This window comes from Equus caballus, chromosome 17 (assembly GCF_041296265.1).
Source record: "Equus caballus isolate H_3958 breed thoroughbred chromosome 17, TB-T2T, whole genome shotgun sequence".
Lineage (NCBI taxonomy): Eukaryota > Metazoa > Chordata > Mammalia > Perissodactyla > Equidae > Equus > Equus caballus.
In genome coordinates this window covers 89431240-89454090 of record NC_091700.1, presented here as the reverse complement: position 1 = coordinate 89454090, position 22851 = coordinate 89431240, and the positions used below count along the sequence as shown (strand labels likewise).

Below are 22851 nucleotides of genomic sequence, written 5' to 3'. Positions count from 1 at the left end.
GGCGCTCGCTCGCGCTGGGTCCGGGGCCGCGCGCGGCCGCGCGGTGGGCAGACGCCTTCCTTCCCGCCCGAGCCCCGGCGGCCTGGGCCCTCCTGGCCATTCTTTCCCGGCTCCAGTTCTCCTCTCTCGGCAGGACACAGAAGAGCTGAGCCAAGTTCAAAGTCACGTCGCCGTCCTCTCTTAGAAGTGCTTTATTTCTCTAGAAACCGCAAAACCCCTTTCCCTCATGACACAGTTTTTTTTTTTTTAAGAAAGAAAAGGGAAGAGAGAGCGAGCGAGCGCAAGTAACCAAAAAAGGAGGGAAAAAAAAGAAAAAGAAAAAGAAAGAGAAAAACCTGCAAAGACTTTCAGAGCCACTGCCTCAAAAGTAGATTTGGGTTCCTTGGCAGAAGGAAAAAAACTGGCCAAGTGCATTCCGCACCGTGAAAGTGAATTCACTTTTTCAACAGGTTTCTGGAAGGGCCCGCCGTGGCGGCGTCAGACCCGCAGGACGCACAGCTGTCTCCATCAGGCAAACATGTCCCTCTTTGTAAGTTTTCAGAAATTGTTCTTTGGAGAGCTCACAGAGCCTGTGCCGGGCTGGGCCGGAGCCTGGGGCTAGCGAGAGTGGGGGCTTTGCTTTGCAGTCTGTGGATGGCCTTGCATGGCGGGCCCCTGGGCCCGCGGGCTGCCGTCCATTTCCCGGCAAGTGGAAGGAATGACAGTGCGATAGAGAATTGGGGTTGTCTTCAAAAAACAGAAAATCCCCTCAAACACGCGGGCATTCATTCACTGAGCACCTCATTGCGGTTTGTGGGCCTCTGTGAACGGTTGGCTGACTTCTTTTGTAGTGGGATGAGTATTTTGTGTACATATAAACAATGTATATGCACACACGAAATACTCTCATACACACATAGGTATATCTTGCTGGCCAGGAGAAGCCAAAAACAGACAAGCGAACAAAACCGACCTTTCAATTGGAAAGCAGAAACACTCGGTGACCATACCATTCAAATTTTAAATTTTCTTCTTAAGGCAAGGAATGGAAATGGGGAAAGAGATGGGAGAAACAAATGTGCAATCAACTGTCTATGTACACCAGGCAAAAAAAAAAAAAAAAAGAGGATTTCACAGGATTTCAGCACCATCGTCTGTATCACAGGCTCATAAATTCAACAAGATCATCAACAGGATATTAAGTTGCAGGTCACCTTTAATTCAGCCCTTTCAGCCGCTCCTAGGCTGGGCGACCCGTGACCCATGAAGGACCACATGTGTGGTGGGGGAGCCCTCTCTGGAAAACCCACCTAGAACAAAAGTTCTTTGTCAGAGCTTTAGAGAAGTGTAATGTAAAAGAAGGGGAAATCTGTAATGTAAAAGAAGGGGAAATCGTGAAAATCTCAGCCAACGTTGTAACTTTTAAATACCATTTTTAAGAAGGGGAAAGTTGAGTGGAGGTGGGGAGGTATCATAGGATAAGGCCCTCTCCAGTCTGCAAAAAGAACTTCTCTTCTTCCTACAGTTAAAATTTACTGTTCTGTAACTGGGCTTATAAAAAGTCTCTATATAAAATATATGCTCACCAGCAGTTTAGTGATAGGGATGCAAATGTTTGTGTATTCGTCATTAGGGACTCAGAAAAAAATAGAAGCCAACATTTCTATGTGACAATGGTTGTGATTTTGCAAAAGGAAGAGAACTAATTGTCCTTACTTTGTCTCCTCTTTCCTCTGATGGGAGTGTTTCTACTGCTGCAAAACAAAACAAAAACAAAAACAACCCCAAAAAACAGGAGGCGTTAGCTTACATAACTGTGTTTAATTCTTTTGAGGACCGTTGTCCTTTGGGCTCTCAGGCGAACTACATCCAGGGAGGTTGAATACCAGTGACAAGGGCGCAGCTTTCCAATAAACTGCAGTATTATTGCAGTAGACTTTGTAATACAATTTATGCTGTCATTCATAAATAACAATGCCATATGTCAACCATATTGCTTACACAAGTAAATCCGTCAATGTGTCACTATTTGATTTATCTCAACAGCTTCTTCAAATATTGAAGTATAGATATACTGTGGGGGGAACTACCCACAAAATTTGAGACTAAAAAAACCCCCCACACACATCCTCTGTTCCTCCTTTATCCCCCATCCAAAAAAATCCTAAAGAATAAGGAGTGAAGGGGAGAAGTAGGTCTCGGAGCTAATATAAATAAATATTGGGTGATTATATGAACCGTGAACACATATGGGAGTTTTGTGGTTCCTGTTTTGACCTTCTAAGCATATATTAAAACACAACAATTAGGCAGTTCCCAAGAAATTACCAAATCTAACGAGTCAAAAGCCATTCTTCAACAATCCCCATCTCTGAGAGTAAAAATGATTGATAACCAAATGAGAATATTTGATGACAGGCCAATTTTACTCAGCTTATTTTTTAGTAGTGGGGAAGTAAAGAGAGCCATAATTTTTCAAGGACTTTTAACCATTAAGGTCAGATGGACTTGGGATGGGTCCACTTCTTGATGATCCAAAACAAACAACCCCCAAACCCTCTGAATCCAACATTCAGTGAGGGCCACAGAGTCCCAATCTCTGCTTTTTGAAAAATCCCCATTAAGTCCATGTACACGGGGACAGGGATCATAAACTTTAGCAAGAAGCACATTTTTGGGTACTCTTAGCCCCACACGTATCTGTGGAGCCTAAGGATTCAGTTCGAGCTCAGAAAAGGGGAAAGGACAGGCAACTGTCTGTAAAGGCGCCCAGAGGGCTGCGAACTGGGCGGCGCTTTGGGGCACCCAAGGCCCCTGGGCCGGGTGGCGGCTCGCACTGGGTCAGATCGCAAGTGATGAGGGCGGGCGGGTGGGGATCTGATCCCTGGCGAGTGCAAGCCAGGCAGGCGGCCGGGGACTCACTGCCGAGATGCTTGGCGAGCCTGATTTGAGAAAAGACCTTGAACCCAAATTCCTCATCACTTCCAGCCATGACAAAGCTCAATTAAAATGCAGCTTTGTGGGCCCTTTTGCCCACCTCGCCCCGGCTTCAGAGAGGTCTGAGTGTCGTCCGTCCCGCCCCCCGCCCCCCCCCAGTGTCTGCTGGTAACCCTCCTCCTCCCAGTTGAGCACCCAGCGGGCCCTTGCGCTGGGCTTCAAAAGTCGTTTGGTCCCTCGGGTAACTCGGGGCACCCTGTTCGCCCTTGAACCTGCCTCTGGCGGGGCCCAAATGGCACTAGGCGCTCCAAACTCTCCGGCACGCAGTCATTCTGCAAGGAGGCGGCCCTCGCGAAACCACGCAGGATGGTAGGGACGTAAAGCCATTTCACCGGCAATAAAAGGCAACTCCGTGGGTCCCTCAGCTCCTTTCTTGTCCACCTCACCGTCCCAGGCTTACCCCCTCCCCCGCCTACAGAAACAATCAAACAAAGGCTCAAAAGCCAGGAAATGTCCAATTCACTTCCCTTAGAGTTTATTAATTGCCCACACCCATCTCAAGGAAACTTGGCTGTGTTCAGTGACAAGCGGAGGGCACCGGGGAGCCTCAGTCCCCCCTCCTCGCAGCAGGAAGCCGTAAGCGCCAGCCTGGGCATCCCCAGAGACCGGGTCCTGTTGCCTCTAGGCACCTGAGCGCCGTGTAGCCGGCGGGTTCGGGCCAGCTCCGCGTTTACTGTACCTCCCCAGCCTCCTCGCACCTTTGTTTGAGGCTGGGAATTTGGGGTTCGGGGTGCAAAAGTGAAGTCTGGAAATCGAGGCTCACCCAAGAACACCTGTTGACCCCAGAAAGGGCATTTCCACGGATTGCCACGTTGCTGCCCCCACACAACCACCTCGCTGCAAAAGTTTTGAGGATCGGCCCTGACGATCAGCATCACCGCGGAAATATGGGGCTCAATCCACAGAAGAGCTGGCATAACAACTTCCATAGCCGCCTGCTTTAGAACAAAAAACAAAAAACTAGTATTATTTTCTTCAACGCCCTAGAAATTGTTGGTGTTTATTTAGGAAGTGTGACACAGTTATCGGGTCCTTAGAAACTCCGTATGTTAAGGGGGTTTGGTTTGGTTCCCAACCGGCTTGAAAAAGAAACAGCGCACCTGGGGTCAGGCGGGTCATCACAATAACAAAAAACTAGTCTACAAAATAAAAAGCTCTTTTATAAAGAAAGGCAATCCCGGAAATCCACTGCGAGCCTTTCTGATGACCATCTAGCTAGGCCTATTCTCAGCTTTTAATTGGCAGGCGGTTTATTGGCGCCTTATTGGTGTTGATTGAAATTTTGCTCTCAGTTCTTTCTTTTAAGAATTAGCATCTCAAGTCGATTTACCTGAGTCAATTATCTTTTTAGGGTCTGGGTTTAGTCATAAATTTGCAAATATTCATTAAACGCACTTTGTAAATATCCCTCTTTCCAATCGTCACCCAAATCTCTATTATTTCCTAAGAAAGTCTTTTCTTTTTTAAGGCGTCCATAAAAAGAAATTGATCAGGGAGCTATATTTGAATTAAGACATATTAAATCGATGACAGATACATATCACGCTGTGTTTAACAAGAGCGGTACAAGGAGGCGGGTTCCAGATTCCACACGGCTCTGCTGCACCATTATTCACATTTTTACAGCTTTTCCTTCATGCCTTCACCCATTAAACCATTAAATTTCAGCAATTCAATAAAACAAAGCAGTTATAATTTTGAGGAAAAGCTATTTTGACGGGAGTGGAGGTACCCATTTTATTGCCCAATAAAAATGCTCAACAATCCATATTCAAGGCTAGGTTGTGTTATTTTTTTCTTTCTTCACTCATTTTTTGTTTTGTTTTGTTTTTACTTATAACCTGCAGGATTGCACGCAAAGCTGCCATTTTGGAAGTATTGACACTCATTGCCAAGAAATTCAAATAAAGGAAACTCATCTGAAATGTTCTGAGAGGAAATGAAGAAAGTGGTGCCAATTCCAAATGTGATGCTTTCCCCATAAACCATCCTCGGGGATGGCACAGTCCTTGGCTCCACCTTTGTCTGGTTGGCTTGAGACCTTTTAAGTCTTTGAAACAAAAATTGTGAAAAAACTCATCCTTTCCAAATACAGATGTTGATTTTGTCACTGTTTTTTATTAAATTTTTTTTCGTTGTGTTTGCACTCATGCCTTTATTTCTCTTTATTTGAACTTCACTGAAATTTAAAGAAATTACGCATTTGAAATTTGATTGTAGCATTTTCTTTGTTTGCTTGTCAGTTTTGTAAGAGAAATGACATTCCCAAGGCTCACAGGGAAGTTCCCTGTTAAACACTGTTCACACCAATGTAAAGGGGGCTATCGAATCAGTTCTTTGGAAATATTTCTTACCACTTCCCAGGACCGTCTCCCAGATGACGGCTTTACGCAGCCTATTTTTACTTGGACTGCAAACGAATTAAGTTGGTTACATGTTTTATTGTATCCCTAAGGAAAAAAAGATCACATTTTAGTCATTATCAGTTTTTTATAAATAATTTTATGCAAGGTAGCACAATAAAAATTAAAAACCCTGACTTTAATTTTTAAGCATCTTGGAACATCACTAAATTTTAAAGATGCTTTCTTTTTAAAAGCTGACGTGACGCTTTTGGGCAGTAAGAATCCTAAAGTTTAGAGGATGCCACATTTCTCCTCCCCCCCCACCCACCCCCCCCCCCCCCCCCCCCGCCCCGGCCCAAGTGATGCAGGAACCTATTTCTCTTTTTAAACTGATTTGACAGTAAATCACTTGAAAGGGATGGAGCTCACTTTTCTTGAAAGCCGATTTTTATGGTTTTCAACTAAGACATCTCTCCTGCTAGATCAGTTTATTAGAAAATGATAACAAGGTAAAAGGTTATTCCATTAGTAAATAAATAGCGAACATGTTGCTTGATTTTAAAATAATTATTTTATTGGACCAATTCTAATTTGTTGTCCTTTCAAAGAAACAGGCACACAAGTGGAGTGTGTTCTGGACCAGGAGAAATTCTGCTTAAAGGATATTGTTTATTGAGCCGCTTCCCTCTGGAGAGATGCTTTTGGCCTGCTTGCCACTGTATCTCCAAGAGGCAAAAGTTAGAATCTCTACCCGATGTTTTCCCTCCCAGCAGATCTAATTGGAAGTGGCAGATCTAGAACCGAGGAGCAGTGAGATTACACTTCTAGCCAACTCCTTTGAACCATGTTGAAGAAGATTCTATCAGCTAAAAAGTCGAGGTAAAACGGTTCTTTTCGGGAAAGATTTATATTGAGTTTACCTGGTGTTTTGCTGGGCCACATCACTCAAATTGTTTTGCAACCAACAGGACTTTAATATCCTTCCTCATTCCGTCTCCAGTCTGTGCGCCCTATGTGAGCCTTGGCAGATTGGGTGTCCTTTCCAAATAGGTTTCTAGCATCATCTCTACAAGTATCATGACGGGCGTACATCTGTTCGCCGTCGTCCCCAGAGCACACCTCCAAGGGAGGAGGGAGAAAGTGTTTGAATGCTGGAGGATGCTGGGTGCGATGAGACAGAGGTTTTTGAAGTTGGGGGCTCCTCCCGCCAACCTTTTGCCCCCCGGGGGGTCCCCAGCCCTTGGCCACACGGCGCCTTTCGGCCGCGTGCCGGCGCACACTCTCCGCAAGGCACGTCACGGGAACGCGGGGCGCTGCGCGCGCAGGTCCGGTGCAAACTTTCTGCAAGTGCAACTTGGGCATCCCCGGGGAGGAGGGAACGCAGGACTCCTGGCGAGGAGGGGGCGCGAAGCGAAAGCGAATGCGGCCGCGAGCACGGGGGCGGATCCCCGCTGGGCAGAGGGCCTGAAAGGGAGCCAATCGGGCAGCCGCGGCTGCTGCCAATCACGCGGCTCCCTCCAATCCCACCCGTGCCATTTCCAAAATCTCGGTCCCACTGTGCAGCTCAAATGTGGTGTTCACTCTGCCAATCGCTGGAGGACAGAGTGAGAACAGGAATAAGCAGAGTTAGGAGACCAGGACAAAGAAGTTAAAGAGCGCCTAATATATACATGTTTTTGAAGGCGGGCAGAGGGAAAAAGTACCCCCAGAGAGGATCTATGGGTCTGATTGTGTAGTTCTGATGGAGCCCCCTTTGAGCAAGAGGAACCCGCCAGCGCTGAGATTAGCGGATTTGGCAACGGCTCAGGCCGGGCCGCTTCAGAATATGACAGGCTTCCCGGCGCTGGCCAGCCCGCCCGCCCACTCCCAACTCCGCGCCGCTGCCGCGCACCTCCGCCCTCGGGATCAGGGCGCTGACCCCGGCGTGGCCATCACTCCGCTCGCACCCGAGCACATGGCCCAAGCGAGCGCGCTCGGCCTCAGCCCTCTCTCCCAGGGGCTGCCGGCACAGTCCGGGGGCCTGGCGGCCGCCGCCCGCGCTGCAGCCTCGGTCGCGCACCCCGGCGGCGACACCTACCCCGGCGGCGGGGGCAGCAGCAGAGCGCAGCCCTCCGCGCCCCCGCCCCCAGCCCCTCCTCTTCCTCCCTCCCCTTCACCCCCTCCCCCTCCCCCTCCCCCTCCTCCTCCTCCTGCCCTCTCGGGCTACACCACCACCAACAGTGGCGGCGGCGGCAGCAGCGGCAAAGGCCACAGCAGGGACTTCGTCCTCCGGAGGGACCTTTCCGCCACGGCCCCCGCGGCGGCCATGCACGGGGCCCCGCTCGGAGGGGAGCAGCAGTCCGGCACCGGCTCCCCCCAGCACTCGGCCCCGCCTCCCCACTCGGGCGGCATGTTCATCTCGGCCAGCGGCACCTACGCGGGCCCGGACGGCAGCGGCGGCGGGGGCCCGGCGCTCTTCCCCGCGCTGCACGACACGCCAGGAGCCCCCGGCGGCCACCCGCACCCGCTCAACGGCCAGATGCGCCTGGGGCTGGCGGCGGCGGCGGCAGCCGCGGCGGCCGAGCTGTACGGCCGCGCCGAGCCGCCCTTCGCACCGCGCTCCGGGGATGCTCACTACGGGGCGGTGGCGGCCGCTGCAGCAGCCGCCTTGCACGGCTACGGAGCCGTGAACTTAAACCTGAACCTGGCGGCGGCAGCCGCGGCGGCGGCGGCAGGACCGGGGCCCCACCTGCAACACCACGCGCCGCCCCCGGCGCCGCCGCCGCCGCCGGCGCCCGCGCAGCACCCGCACCAGCACCACCCCCACCTCCCAGGGGCGGCCGGGGCCTTCCTGCGCTACATGCGGCAGCCAATCAAGCAGGAGCTCATCTGCAAGTGGATCGACCCCGACGAGCTGGCCGGGCAGCCGCCACCGCCGCCACCGCCCCCGGCCGGCGGCGCCAAGCCCTGCTCCAAAACTTTCGGCACCATGCACGAGCTGGTGAACCACGTCACGGTGGAGCACGTGGGTGGCCCCGAGCAAAGCAGCCACGTCTGCTTCTGGGAGGACTGTCCGCGCGAGGGCAAGCCCTTCAAGGCCAAATACAAGCTCATCAACCACATCCGCGTGCACACCGGCGAGAAGCCCTTTCCCTGCCCCTTCCCGGGCTGCGGCAAGGTCTTCGCGCGCTCGGAGAACCTCAAGATCCACAAGCGCACTCATACAGGTGGGTGTCTGTCCCCGGCCGCGCCGCTGCCGCCGCCTCCCGTGCCGCCGCCGCTTCCGCCGCTGCTTCTCTTCCTCCTCCTCCTGCTTGCCTTAATTTTTCCCTCCTTCTGCTGCTTCTCTTCGCATACGTATAACCCGGACATGTGACTTCTTTTTTTTCTCTCCCCCCTTTTTTTCTATGAATAAGTAATTCGATAGCACACACAGGCCTCGCGCTGGGTTCCCACACGGTGGAGTCTCCAGCGCGTCCGCAGCCCCTCCGCCGGGACCGGCAACGCGCTCCAGCCGCCGCCGCCGCCGGGGAGCAGAAGCAGCAGCAGCCGGAACAGGAAGGCACCCAGGACGGTCGGCAGCCCCCATCCGCCCGGCCCGGGAAACTTGGGGGAGGGCGATGGGAAAGGGGGGCCGGAATAGGAGCCGCCCCGGCGGCTCTTCCCTCCCTACCCGGTGTCAGGCCATGCGCGGTCGTCGCGCTCCCAAGAGCGGGCGTGCGAGGGGCGCGTGGGATTTTCTGCGGTGTTGGGGCCCCAGGCCGAGCTCGGTGTGGCCCCTACAGGAAGGTACGAGGTCCCATCCCTCCGGAGCGAGGTGCAAAATGAGAAAGGAATGCGCCCTTGGGCCCCTGGAGACCTCCCCGCTACACACATACACACACACAACACACACAGACCGTTGCACACCCCACACGTACCCCTTCACGTGCATACACATCACAGACGACTTGACGCACTCGTATTCCCTCATACACCCCACTTCCTCATTGCTGGGACCCCCCCCATATGCCTTGACACACACCTCCCACATACATCCTCACACGTTCTAATTTACACACCTTCATACCCACTCATACACACGCGCGCCATCACACATTCTATCACACATACCCTAAAGGGTGCTGGAGAAAATTGGCTTTTGTCGTTTTAAAGAAGACTCTACTTGGAGGAAAGGGCGAACTGCAGAGCCTACCGCGGTCGTTGGGGCCTACCCCGCTGTGGAGCTTGGGGGAAGCCCCTAGCGCGGTGGGAACCTCTCCCACCCCGCCACCAAACCCTGCCTTTGGGGGTGCCACGGCGCCGGGGTAGGGCGGCTGCGGCCTGGGGCGGTGAGATGGCTCTTGTGGGTCGTGTGCCGCCTTTGAACGGAGGAGCGCGTCGGGCGGAAGCGCTGATGAGCAGGAGCGCAGTCGGGATTTATAGGAACAGACAATATTACCCCTCGGAGGACACTTAAGTAACTGGAGTTTACATTCAGTAATTACTTGGCTGATTTATCGGCGCTGCGGCGGTGAGGAAGGCAGCCGCTGGGCGTGGACCCCAACGCCTGGCCAGCGGCCGGGGCCGAGGGCATTAGGGGGATCTGCAGGAGGAGCCGGCTCGGGGTGGCCCGAGGCTGGAGCCCCGGGACTTGCTCCTGTCGGCCGACACCTGACAGGCCTCCTGTGGACTGGCCGATGATGGGCTGGGAGCACGTTTTCCCGGGCGCTCCGTTTGCCAGCTCAGTTCTTTTCTAATCTGGATCAGTCTGCCTTAATGATTTTTCCAAACGGAAACTTCCCACAAGGCTCTCGTAAAAACTCCCTGGCCCGCTAAGCCAGCTGCTTGCCCCTGTGCCCAGCACTTCGCGACGGGGCAGGGGCTTGGGACCGTCAAGGGGGCGCGCGAGGGGGAGTCGTCCCCCAAAGGGAACCGCTAAAAGCGGAGCCTGCGGCCTCCGGCCCTTCCCGCCTTTCCAAGCCTGGGAGGAGGAGGAGTGGACCTTCCCTTCGCGGGAAGGGAAGCTGCTCGCAGCCGAGGGCCGTTTCCGCCCCGTAAAGCAAGGCACTGGACATCGATGGCGCGGGAGCTGCCCGGGTCCCGGCTCTCTGGCCCCTGCGGGACAGGCTGCCTGCTGCCCGGCTCCACGGCGGCCCCGGGAGGGGGCGTGCGCGCGTCCGGGGCGGGGCGGGGGGCAGAGGCCCCGGGCGCCGAGGGGACCCAGGGCCATTTTGTTTTCTGGTTCCATGTCGTGCGCTAGGTTGCATTTCTGTCCGGCCCCGCGGGGCTGCGTGGGCCTGGCTGGGTCCCTCAGGGAGGGATGCGAGCGCCTCACGTTCATACTTAAACCAGCGCCTGGTGTTTTTGGCGTTCCTAAATGGCTACTGCGCCATTGAGCATTGTGTCCAGAGAGGGACCATCCCGGACTCCCCTCCCTACCACGCCGCTCTCCCTTTGGGGGGTTGTCCGGGATCCCGAAACTGATTGATCAAAGGAAATAATCCCCCAGGCACTCTCGAAGGCCCCTTTCCTGACCCACGTGCCCCCAGTTCGGTTTATAACCTTCCTCTGGGCCGGACCCGAGTTCTCCTGGGGATGGGAACTTGTAGGAGCTGGGAGTTACCCACACCACGCGTAGCTTCCTTTACTCTCTCAAACTCTGTAAGCAGTTAAATTCTGACGTGACCCTCTGTCGGAATCTGAAACGTAAACACTGGGGTCATCTCTCACTCTGTCTAGTTAGGTAGAATTTGCACACTGAGCCCTTTAGGACCCCTGAATAAAATAGGCAATTCTGTTACCCTTCCCTTCTACTTTCTTCCTTCACCTCTCTCTTCTGCCTAATTTTCTGTCTTTCCCCTCTGTATCTCCTGCTACTAGATCTAATTGCTTCTCTTTATCATGTGCAGTGGCGGAACCCAAAACGGTCAAGCCATTTATTGCATTTATTCATCACAATCCGGGATCTGTAACTTGTAGGAAAACATGAGACCTCTAAACAACAACATTGCATATTTGCACAGAGTGAATAAAACCGATTAAACCTCCATATTGAAGAAAACCTGATTATAATTTTTTTCGAAGATTGCTATGTTAAATTAGTATCCTCTCCAACTTAAAGTGGAATACAGAGATCAGGACAAATAATGGATGTTTTGATAAAAATTGAATAACTCTCTTTGTTGCAGCTCATCTACAGAGAATTTTCAGAGATGGTGATTTTCATGGTGTTAATGTTGTGTTTTTCCCTCTCTCTATAGATCAATGTACGAGGTATATTTGAATATCTAATTTTATTTTTAAACAGTATTTCCAAGTAGGGTAAGTTATACTCCAGGCATCTGAATACTTTCAGATGTGCTAATGTACTCTGGCATTGAAGCAGTTATCATTGGTGAAATAAATTTTTTTTTAAAAACTACACTGAAATATTTCTATAAGAAAATTCACCACAAAAATTTATGCACACTAAGCTGTCTTAATAGTTGTTTGCATTTTTAAAAAATAAATTATCAAAAACCAAGGAAAAGGCCATACCATGTGTGTCATCAGAGTAGCTGCTGAAATGTGGAGAAATTCAACTTTATTTTTAAAATCATTTAGATATGAGGAAAACATTATACAATGATATGTATAAGATGACTTGTCCAATTATGGACTCAAATTCACCAAGTTCATAGTTACTAAGGTGAGAAGGAAAATTCATACTGTTACCTGCTGTCTTCCTTATTTGCTTTTTAATACCAAGGTGTAGTGTGGTTGAATTTCTAGTTGTTTTATTAAGGATTTCCACTTCTTGGACTAGGGGCCTTGTGTTTAAAGGCATTGTGTTTCTGGGGTGTCAGAGCAGCAAAAAGGGGTGATGGGCCAAAAGACTGGTAAATAGTCCATCTTTTTTGACTATTAAGCCATGTAGAAAGCTGTTAGAACAAGTTTACCTATGGCATCAGGTAAATGCCAGGTTCTGGCTGAGGCTTGTGGTCTTTATTAACGCTTGTTAAGGTTCTGTTCCGCTAGGCTCTTAATTGCCCTGCAAGTTGTGAGGAAAACTGGTAGAACGAAGAGGCCAACGGCCTAGTCTGCCCAGTGAGGCTTGTAAAAATCTAGTGGTGGGATTGTGTGTTTCACAGGTGCCTTTATTTATGAAGAGAACAGAATTTTGTTATTCGGGTCCTAGTTGGGTTTCATTGTTAAATCCTGGACCATGTGCTAGCCATTCTCTGCCTGGCCTCTGTGGTACTGCAGGGACTGACATCTGGCCTCTAACAAGCCCACGTCAAGGAGGGACTCTGGCCCGTGGACATCAGGCCCATCCCTGAAGTATCCCTTCCCTGTTGCATCCTGGAACGTAGGACTTAGGAATAGGAATTGGGCTGGGCGTTGGTCTTCGAGAGAATGGGAAAATGATTCCTCATTTCTGCTCCAAGATTTCTCTCAAGTGAGAGAGCTCTGAAAAACAAGTGTTAACCTTTCCTATGTTTTGTTGCAGGGGAAAAGCCTTTCAAATGTGAGTTTGATGGCTGCGACAGGAAGTTTGCCAACAGCAGTGATCGAAAGAAACATTCCCATGTCCACACCAGCGACAAGCCCTACTACTGCAAGATTCGAGGCTGTGACAAATCCTACACTCACCCGAGCTCTCTAAGGAAGCACATGAAGATTCACTGCAAGTCCCCACCACCGTCTCCAGGCGCCCTGGGTTACTCATCAGTGGGGACTCCAGTGGGTGCCCCCTTGTCCCCTGTGCTGGACCCAACCAGGAGTCGCTCTAGCACTCTCTCCCCTCAGGTGACCAACCTCAATGAGTGGTACGTTTGCCAGGCCAGTGGGGCCCCCAGCCACCTCCACACACCTTCCAGCAACGGAACCACTTCCGAGTCTGAAGATGAGGAGATGTACGGGAACTCTGAAGTTGTGCGGACGATACATTAGAATTTATTAGTCATAATAATAAGTAAAATCAGAAGTGGGAGTCCTTGGACCATATCCTAACCTGAGACAATGCTGAGCCTGAGACAAACCCGTGACTCAGACTTGCCACCGGGTCTAATGAGCCCTATTTATTCAGTATGAAACCCTATGGTGTTTGTACATTTAATTAATTTAATTAAGATATTTGGGCTTTTTTTCCCCTTAGAAAACAAACAAAACAACAACCAAGCTGGACTTGTATGTTGCAGGGGGACAGGGCTGGGAGCAAATTGTACCAAGGAAAATGAATGGAGAGATTAGCTAATCAAGATACATACTAACGATGCAATATATATATTTTTTAGAAGGGAAGAGAAAGAGCATTAAGTCAGAACTCGACACAGCAACAAGGCCCTCTGCATTTCTTGGAGTGCCTCGAGAATGCCTTTGACACCATAACGTGGGCTTCTTTGGACCCACTTTGCCTCCTCCTCGGGCCCTATTTCTGCAAAGGCCTCTTGATTGTAAACCACACACTTGCTGCATGGCCAACAGATCTTGGACTGTACCTGTGTCCAAAAATATTTGTAAAAACCCTTTAAGTTCTAATACTTGTAATTTTTAATTTCCACTCTTTTATTACTGATCTCATCTTAACACAATATTTTTATACAGGATTATTTCTTCATTACCCTGCTTGTATGATGAGAAAAAAAAATAATGATGCAGCAACCTTCATACGTCTCCATGTATTGTGCTACCTGTGATTGTTCAAGCAAAAGTGGAGAGAAGAAAAGGCTGCTGCGATAGACAACTGTGAAACTGTGATATTTTATAAAATAGAAGAAATCAAGTGCTTTCTTCTTCCTCTATGGTATTTTTTTTTGTTTTAATCTGAAATCTCAGATGCTGCCTCTTTGCTACGTCCATGTTTTAGATCTTAAGTTTTTTGGGATGCCAAAATTAACAGGCAAGTCTAAGGAGGTGGGATGTTGGCAACATGCCGATTTTTTTTTGGAAAGCTGTTGTTTTTAAAACAGGCCAACCCTTCTCTTATACTGTTGTATCAACCTTTTAAAAAGTCTTTATTTTTCATTACCTGAAACTGCATTTTAATGCATTTTCTTCCACCTGAGCACTGAGCACACCGAACGCTATCCCATTTGAAAATGACAGTGTGTGAAGTGTATGATTTACATTAAAAGAGGGGAGGGAGTTGCTATACATATTAAAATTTTTAAAAGGTTTATAGTTACCACCAAACACTGATGAATGTGTGACCTTTGCCAGAGCTGTCAAGCTAGGATGAAAAAGGTCAGGGACCCAGGACAATAACTCTTAGTCAATTTATTTTCGGTTGGTACAACACATCTTGTGTGCAAAATGTAGTCCATCATAAACATCATACCAATATACTAAAGAGCACTAATTTATCCTCAGAGACCCTGAAGACTCCCCTCCCCAGGGTTTGTAGAAATTTGTTTTATATGCTGTGAGTGGGTGATGGAGTCTTGTCATTGTTAATAATTTGTATGTGAACACTATTATTTGTACAGTTGAATTAATTTATTTTCAGACATCATCCCTTTTTTTTTTCCTGGAAGAGTTCAAAGCACACCAAAGAATTATACGTTTTGGTGAAAGATTGTCGTTTATGATCCACGGTTTATTTAAAAAAAAAAGGAAAGGAAATGGGAAAATATATTTTTAAGCTTACTTGAATGAACAACGTAATGTGAAAACCAGGACTCTTCCTGCATGTCTTTTTTGCATTGTGTTGACGAGATGATATATAGTTTATAGATATATTATATTACTAGTACAGTGCATGGTGCTGTCACTTTGAAAGCCTTTCAATGTTGTCTTCAGATTGTTACGGTGAATATGAAACATGCAGACCCCTCCTTTATAAAGAAAAAGACCATAAAACTTGAATATAAAATAATTCTACATTTTTAAAGTTTATTTGATTTTCATATTATTCACTTTCAAAGCTATTTCAAATAGACAAAATAAGATAAGGTATAACTTTGGGGGGATAATTTATGTATCGTAAACTTATTAGAACAAAATATTCCTGATTTATAATGAGTTGTTTTATTTATACAACTTTTTCAATGGTAGTTTGCACTATTCTTTATTATGCTACAGGTTTATTTATTATGAAACAAAGGAATATGTATTTTATGTATTTTGCCATGCATAGGTTAACTCTCCGCCACAGATTTATTGGTTCCTGATACACCTTAAATAAAAACTTAAAATGTGTACCTCCAATAGAAAGAAAGCAAGAATGATTATGAAGTGAAAACTTTAATAAAGTTATTCTTCCTATGTATTGCTTATGTTTTACATAATGGCATCTCTCTGCCATTCTCTTACAAACAGAACGGGTTGCTGAAGTAGTGAACATTAGTGTCGCTTCCCTTGATCTCTTTGTTTCTTAGCCTCTCCCCAAGCAATAAAATATTTTTACAGCTTGGTTTAATTTATAGTCTAATCTAGAAATTACAATATATTTATGAAGACTAAACCCTGTATGTTGCAAGTAACGCTAGTGTAAATCTTAGGGGTTGCTGCATGAATTTGTTAAGATTAATAATATCCTTAGTGACCCTAATCAATGGAAATCTGAAAAGTGAATTTCAGCATTTCTTAGATTCCTAGCCTCTAAAGTAAGGGTAAGAAAGAATGAGGAAAGGATAGAGGGACAGTGAGAGGCTTCCAGACACAAAGGAGGTAAAAACAAATTCAGGAGCCGAGATGAGTATTGAGTTAAACACATCCTGAATGAAGTTGAGTAGTGGGCATCAAATACCTTATATCAGGTAATGGGGAGATCAGAATCCAATATTGTGGTTTATTTGGAAGTTGAGTGGATAGAAGTAACTTAGCATTTCTGGGCAGGTGTTAAGGAGAAATCAGATTCTTTCATGGCAACAAAATATCCAAATGGCTTAAACTAATGTAATCGACTGTCCACATTAACAAGGCTGAACCTTTGCTTGTTTTTATGTTAGCTGATACAAAACTGATAAAAGGCAAATAGTGAAAAACAATTGGCAATAATGTCAGTAAGCATTTTCCCAAAAGGTTATAGTGGTTTTTAAAAGTCAGGTTTGTTAAATGTAGTAAAGGTGAAACAGGTTGCAAAGAGTTGTTTTAAGCCTAATGACAATAACCAGCACACGAAGGAGAAAAACACTCATAAATGAGGGCCCCCAATCAATGGGAAAACTTATAGCTCTCTAATGAAGTTTCCTGTGAAAAGGGGTGACACAAAGCCACCAGGACATGAATCATTCATGGGAAATATAAAAGATAAAAGATAGTTGACAATGAGCAGAACCTTGTATAGAGTCTATAAAACAAGTTTCCCCTTCTTATTTTCTGCTTTAAAACGCACAATCTCCCTCTCCCAGCGTTCTCTGTCCAGTCTATAGACTTAAAATTGACCACTGCTCGTCCTGCGCCACTTCAAAGTAATTTAGTCCAGAACGGAAGGCTTGGCGCTTGGACAATCTTCATGGTGTGTTAAGATTTCTATGGCAATTGGCAAGCAAGACGTTCCCATCTGAATATGTCTCAAAGAAAGCCACTTATTGACACTAAGTTGGCTATCATCAAAGACTTCATCTTTCCTAGGCAAAACGTGGCCCTCATGGCCCTAGCAAACATTGTTTAAATCATCTACTTTTGTTTTCCAGGCTAGGAGAGTCTTCAAACACATGATTATTTGTCATTTATGTATATTTTTTCCCATTCAGGATGTTCTTTGATCAAGCTAATGCTCCTAAAATCTAAAGTACTGAGAAAGAGCTTGAGAGTGGAAATTATATTCTCTTAAGAAGTTGGAGATGGCCACACAAGAGGGATAGCACTGGGGACAGGAAAAGAGGAGGCCCAAACTCCGTGAAAGCTAGGCCCAACTCTCTGCAGACATGTTTGTATTGTATAGTCTTGTCACTTATATCCTTCATTTTGTGGAAGCTTTTTGAGACCATAATTGTTCATTCTGTTTATCTGTCTATCTATCTATCTATCTACCTACCTACCTATCTATCTCTTTCTCTATAAAATGGGACAAGAAACGTTCACCAGGAGTATTCTTTTATCCCAGTTTGGTTAGGAAATACAACTGGGGAAGGGGGGGGAGACAATCTAGTTTCTCAAGTGATCACCTTAAGTCAGAGAAAAGCTGAATACAGAAAAACAAAGCAATCCAGACACTTACGAATACTTTCAGCCTGTCACATCACACTACCTGCTTCCCCATCCACGTGTAGTCTACCAAAATAGACCCACGGCCACCGAAACCCACCCTTCCAGGGCTGGAGGGATAGGGAAGGAGGCCCACAGGGAAACGGCCCTGGGATTCCCAGCACACTTTCCCTTCTTGAACAAAAACTCACACCCCTCACGCCCACGCACAAGCACTCCGCAGCACACATTCACACATAACGCTAGTGCCTAATCAGGCAGGGAGAAGTTCAAAGGCATGTTCTTTGAAATTCAAACTACTGCTTTTATGGTACATCCACACGGAGCGTCAGGATTGCTATGGCAATGGACAGGGCCAGAGGAGTCGCTGGCAGAGGGTCCACAGCAATTCGAGACACTCTGTTAAGATACAGTTGCACTGACCTTTATTTTCATGCCAAGTAAGCTCAGTCAATTTTCACCTCATCAGAAATATATATATTACATATAATACTACACGTATAATATGTATGCTATATAATAATATATATGTATTTCCATCTACTTTTTGTCAAGATTCCCCCCCAGAACCTTCTAGCTTGAGAGAAAGAATGAAGAGAGGAGGAGTGAAAGTCGAGTGGGGGTAGGGGTGAGTGATGTTGGAAGACGCGGGGAAAGGGGCAGGAGCGCCACAGCGCCAGTGCCTCTTCCTTCTCTCCCACCTAAGTACTTTCATTTGCAGAGCGATTGTTCTTTGTTTATTTAATACAAGTACTGTGTGAATGGTGAAAAATAAACACGATGAAAAATAACCAAACAGATGATTCCTCCGAGTGAAAAAGCCCGGACTTAATAAAAGTGCGAAGCAGTCACCGCTGAATGAGAAACCCTTTGAAGTGGAACTTATTATAGGAGGAATACTTTGGGGTTGCCTTAACGACGCCGCTGAATCGAAAGCGCTCGCCTTTGTCAGCGATTTGTTCTCCTTTGCTGGGGTGCCCGGAGAAATTACTTACATGGGCTGCCTTAACATGCAGCCTGCAAATCAGTAACTTTGCAGCTCAGACTTGCAGACGCCACTCCGCAACGGACAAAAAGAAGTCAGGGGGAAACGCACCAACCTTTTACGCCGAGTCTCTGGGGATGGGGGCGCACGGGCGTGTTGGGGGCGGCAGATAAGAAGTTGTATTACAACTGGCCCCCCTCACTTGGGCTCCCCACCCTCAGCTCCCATCCCCCACCCGACCCAGAGCCTGGGCTGGGGCCTCGGCCGCCCGGGCCGCCCTTGGTTACAGGGGCGGCTCCGGCTCCTCCAGGGCCCTCCAGCGAGGGGCGCTCTTCCGCGCGCTGGCCCGGCGCAGGGCTTTCCCAGCAGTCCCGGCCATATTTAATAAGGGTCGTTTATCACCCAGGCGCTTTGAAGGGTCGCCTCCAGCCCTGTGCCCATTAGAAAGGCGGAGGTGACATTTAAACTCCGTTTTCAAGGATCGCGGGGGGATTTCAATGAAAAGGCAACTCGTTTGTCTTATGAGGCTGGAAACAACCCCCTTCTCGCTCCTTTTGACCACATGGCATAACTCAAAAACAATAGTTCAAAAGTGAAATGGCATCGTGGTGTTCACTCGGAGACAGGCCCCCATCTAGCACCAGAGAAAAGGGGTAGTCCGCAAGACAATGTGCTTTTTGTGTCCGACTCTGTCACAAGGATTGTGTTGTTTGCTTTGGAGGCTGCGCCTGTTATACTTTCCTGAAAGTGCTTGTGTTAAACAAGAGTTATAAGTCATCCAAAACAACAAACATTTTGATTTTCTTTGCCTAAAGGGCTTTCCCTGGCTATGGGCACCGTGAAAAAATAATGTCCTTGCTGAGAAAGGAACACCAGTAGTAGCATTAGAAGCGGGCGCATTAAATATTGAATGACACGGGGAAAAAGAGCTTGTCGAGGGGCACTCAGCCTTAAAGTCTTTCTTCAACTTCGTCTTCGGTGGCTGCTGGACTATTTAAGATGGTATTAATTAAGGCAGCTTCGGATGCCGCCGAGCCCGCTGGCCCCTCGGCCGCTCTTGGTCAATGGGCCTGTGTCCCCGCGCTCTGCTCACGCGTTGGCTGAGCCGAGTGCAAATGTCACTTCTCATTTGCAGGCTGAAGAGAAGGGCCCATCCTACATTAAGGGCAGCAGGGATGCAGTCATCAGCAGGCGTTAAAGGAATACAAGGAGGCCGGGGTCAAAATGGGAACATCTGCCCTGGGCCGGGGAGGGGTGTGCGCCAGCCAGCACTACTTTGGACACGTTTTGGAGAGTGTCGTTGAGCAAACAAGGGCCACGAGGGACTCGCTGGGTTGGAACACCGACTCTCTTTCGTCTGCCCCTGCGTGGGGAAAATGAAAACCCTGCCCTGCAAAAATCCATTAGACAGTGTAGCAGGGCCTTATTCTACAAAGGGAGTAGCTTCTACGGAGAAAGACAAAGGAACAGGCGTCTTTACTGACTCCCCCGCCCACCTCCCCCCCAGGTTCTCTTCTCAGATCACAAACAAATAAAGCCCAAAGGACCTCAGCCAAGGACCTCCAATCCAATTTTACAGACGGTGAAACTGAGACCTCAAGCAAGACCCAGAGAAGATTTTTTTAATATTCCCTCCAGGAGTCCAAAGTTGAAACCCTCATTGAGACAGAAGATCCAGACAGGAGTGGAGTTCTGTTTTAGGGTGCCAGCAGCCATTGCAAAATATCCTCTCATCCCAAGTTCCAAACGTTTGATTCAAAATCAAATGGAAATTGGTTTCAGCAGCTGGAAATTCCTGACCAAAAAAAAAAAAAAAGGAGTGAAGCTTACTGCCAACTAAGTGTAGCATAAATGAAATGCATGCTTTAAGAAATTCTCTTTCAACTACCAGTTCTTAATGGAGAGACAAGACTTGGCTGGGTAGAGGGGTGCAGGGTACCCTGGCAGATTGATTTCTGCAGCCAGAACCCTCCATGGGAGACCCTGTCTCCTGGTATGGAGTTCCAGATGGACGTGGGCCTTCTCTTTTATCACAAGGTCCCTTGGAGGTGGGAGGAGATGCAGTCAAATGCTCTTTCCTGTGTGTGTGTGTGTGTGTGTGTGTGTGTGAGAGAGAGAGAGAGAGAGAGAGAGACAGAGACAGAGACAGAGACAGAGACAGAGAGAGATTTGGACCCTTGCTGCCGGGTGCAGGAGTTTAGCACCCTTGACTCTAGATCCGTTTACATGTCTGATTCTCCTTCTCGGGAATGTGTCCCACCAGACTCCCTCCAGCCCTCTGGGATGGGGAAAGGTCACATTTCCCACAGGAGCCATCCTGCAGGAGAAGCAGTTCCTACCTTCCTGTAGGGCTGGGATCTATGTGCCAGGCGGGGAAGGGGAGTACCTTCGATCTGTCAGCCCTAACACTCGGGCCTACGGCCTACACCTTCCGCCCTATTGGGAGCTGGAGGTGTCGCTCTAGTGCGGGGAACCGCCTGGCCAGGTCTGGACGCTGGCAGAGGTGGGCGGTGGGGAGGAGAGAGGGCTATGCCAGAACGGCACCCCCCTCCCCTCCCGCAGCCGGTCTGCAAAATCTAAGACTGAGGCTCCCATACCCAACAGCCTACCTGGGTGATCTTTTTTGCATCTCTTTCTTCGGTCCCCTTCTCCCTGCCTCTACTTCTTTTTTGCACGAACAGGCCCCAGGCCAGGGTGAGGGATGCAAAAACATGGCCTTTTGGCCTGAAACTTACGGGCGCGCGCGCGCACACACACACACATATCCACTCGGCCACAACTCAAACCCCCGCCCCCACCATCGCACTGGGCACACGCTCGGGTTCCAGGCACCTTGCCAAGAGCGCGCGAGCACCCTGCGTGGCACACTGGCTGAAGTTCCTGCACGAAGTGGTGGGGGTTGGGTAAGGCGGGAGGGGTGGGCGGCGGTGGACGCCGCCGACTGCCGGCGGTGCGCACAAGTTCAGTGCTCAACTTCCCGCTCTTAACGAGACCCGGGATCCCTTTGGAGAGGCCCTCGAGAGCTGGCGGCAGGGCTGGGAGTGGCGTGGGTAAGCTGGCCGGCGCGGGGCGCGGGCGGCGGGGCACGAGGGCGCGAGAGGAGGAGGGCGCGAGGGTGCCCGCGGCCAGCCGGGCGCTCCGAGAAGTCAGCTCGAGCAGCTGTGACTTCACCTATTAGCCCCGATGTCTTTCCGAGGAGCCTGGTGGAGTTAAACAGCCCACAATGGGCGCTCTGGGGCGCCTCCTGCCTGACCTCCACCCGGGTTTAATAGTTTCATAGGAACTTCATTAAATCAATTACTTAGTGAGCACATCATCATTTATTTGTAATTAGCAGCGAGGAGCGCGTTCTCTCCCTCAGCCCGCGGCCCGGGTCTCAGCGGGGTTGGCGGAGTTGTGCAAGCACTTTTGTTTGCTCGAGTGTTGACTCCCGGCATTATTCGGTCCTGGTAATCTTTACGTCTTAATCTAGCATTCAGGGGGCGAAGGGAAAACAAACAGGGCGCAGGCCGGAGGCCAGCCCCGCGGTCTCAGCCGCCCGCAGAACACGGCCGTCGCTCGGCATCGCGGCGCGTCTCCGGGGCCCCTCTGGGGCGGAGAGGGCGAGGGACGCCACGGGGGCAGAGGGGCTGGAGGGGAATGAACTAGGCCAAGGGGACTCCGAAGGAAAGTTGGCGAAGGAAGCGGAGATGAAAGAACGAAAAAAGGAAACCAGGAGCAGGAAAGCATGTCCTGCAAAACGAGCACAAAAGGCAAACGTCCAGGCTTGTGCGTGTGTGCGGACGGCTTTGCAGGGGGAATGCGTGTGTGCACGTGTTTGTGCGCGCAGGATGTGCGTGAAATCACATCCTTTGCAGCTGCTGGGGAGCTGGGCGGAGAGGGGGGCGCACGAAAACGAGGTGCCGGCCTGGCGCGTGCGGAGGCAGTTCGTTGGGTGTCCGGGCTGCAAAAGTGCTTTAATTTTGGGACTGCAGCCCGGGGCTCAGCTCCACGGCGGTCCACAGATTACCAGCGAATGGTTAGCGAGGAGGGGGAGTTGCTGAAAGCCGGGCCAGGACCTGCGCGTGCGGAGCGACGCGAGTGATAGCTGCGCGAAGAGTCGTGATTCCTCTCCAGTGTAATCATCTTCCCCACACGCCGCCGCGCCACCCAAGCACCGTGGGGATCCGAGGAGCTCGGCTTCCCTGGCCAGCAACGTGGGCGACGCGCCCCGCGTCCTTGTCCCGGACCCGCTTTCCGCTCCAAGGTGGAGAAGTCCCTCCAGTACAGGAAACACTCAACTTCTGCCGGCGATCCCAGCTCAGGAAATGGAGGGGGGCCAGGGAGGGCCGGGGGAGGTGAAGGGTCACTGATAATCTGGATCCAGTTCTCTCAGGAGCGGGCGAGTGTGAACAGCTGTGAGGTTAGGAAAAGGCCCATGGGACATACTCCCCACGAATGGGCGTCCAAAAG

The 22851-nt window shown here is 49.6% G+C and overlaps 1 protein-coding gene and 3 long non-coding RNA genes across 4 annotated transcripts; 2 read left to right on the top strand and 2 right to left on the bottom strand.

Annotated features, from left to right (window-relative positions):
* The first annotated feature begins 392 nt into the window (after positions 1-392).
* Positions 393-5122, top strand: LOC138918562 (uncharacterized). Its single transcript, XR_011428065.1, has 2 exons — positions 393-529; positions 4824-5122. It is a non-coding gene; the product is annotated as an uncharacterized lncRNA (long non-coding RNA).
* LOC138918561 (uncharacterized) lies at positions 3428-6913 on the bottom strand. The gene is made up of 3 exons (XR_011428064.1): positions 6242-6913; positions 5331-5426; positions 3428-3914 (listed from the first exon to the last, which is right to left on the bottom strand). It is a non-coding gene; the product is annotated as an uncharacterized lncRNA (long non-coding RNA).
* Positions 6914-6932: 19 nt separating this feature from the next.
* ZIC5 (Zic family member 5) lies at positions 6933-15527 on the top strand. Its single transcript, XM_023621777.2, has 2 exons — positions 6933-8527; positions 12772-15527. Exons 1-2 carry the CDS (start codon positions 7063-7065, stop codon positions 13212-13214), a joined length of 1908 nt encoding a protein of 635 aa, XP_023477545.2. The 5' UTR covers positions 6933-7062; the 3' UTR covers positions 13215-15527.
* A 4473-nt stretch (positions 15528-20000) lies between these two features.
* On the bottom strand, positions 20001-21165 carry LOC138918474 (uncharacterized). The gene is made up of 2 exons (XR_011427884.1): positions 21009-21165; positions 20001-20194 (listed from the first exon to the last, which is right to left on the bottom strand). It is a non-coding gene; the product is annotated as an uncharacterized lncRNA (long non-coding RNA).
* Between the last annotated feature and the right edge of the window lie 1686 nt (positions 21166-22851).

Coding starts and splice junctions, on each gene's coding strand:
- ZIC5 (XM_023621777.2), top strand. CDS start 7,063: ATGGAGCCCCCTTTGAGCAAGAGGAACCCGCCAGCGCTGAGATTAGCG. Junction 8,528..12,771: donor CCACAAGCGCACTCATACAG/GTGGGTGTCTGT, acceptor GTTTTGTTGCAG/GGGAAAAGCCTTTCAAATGT.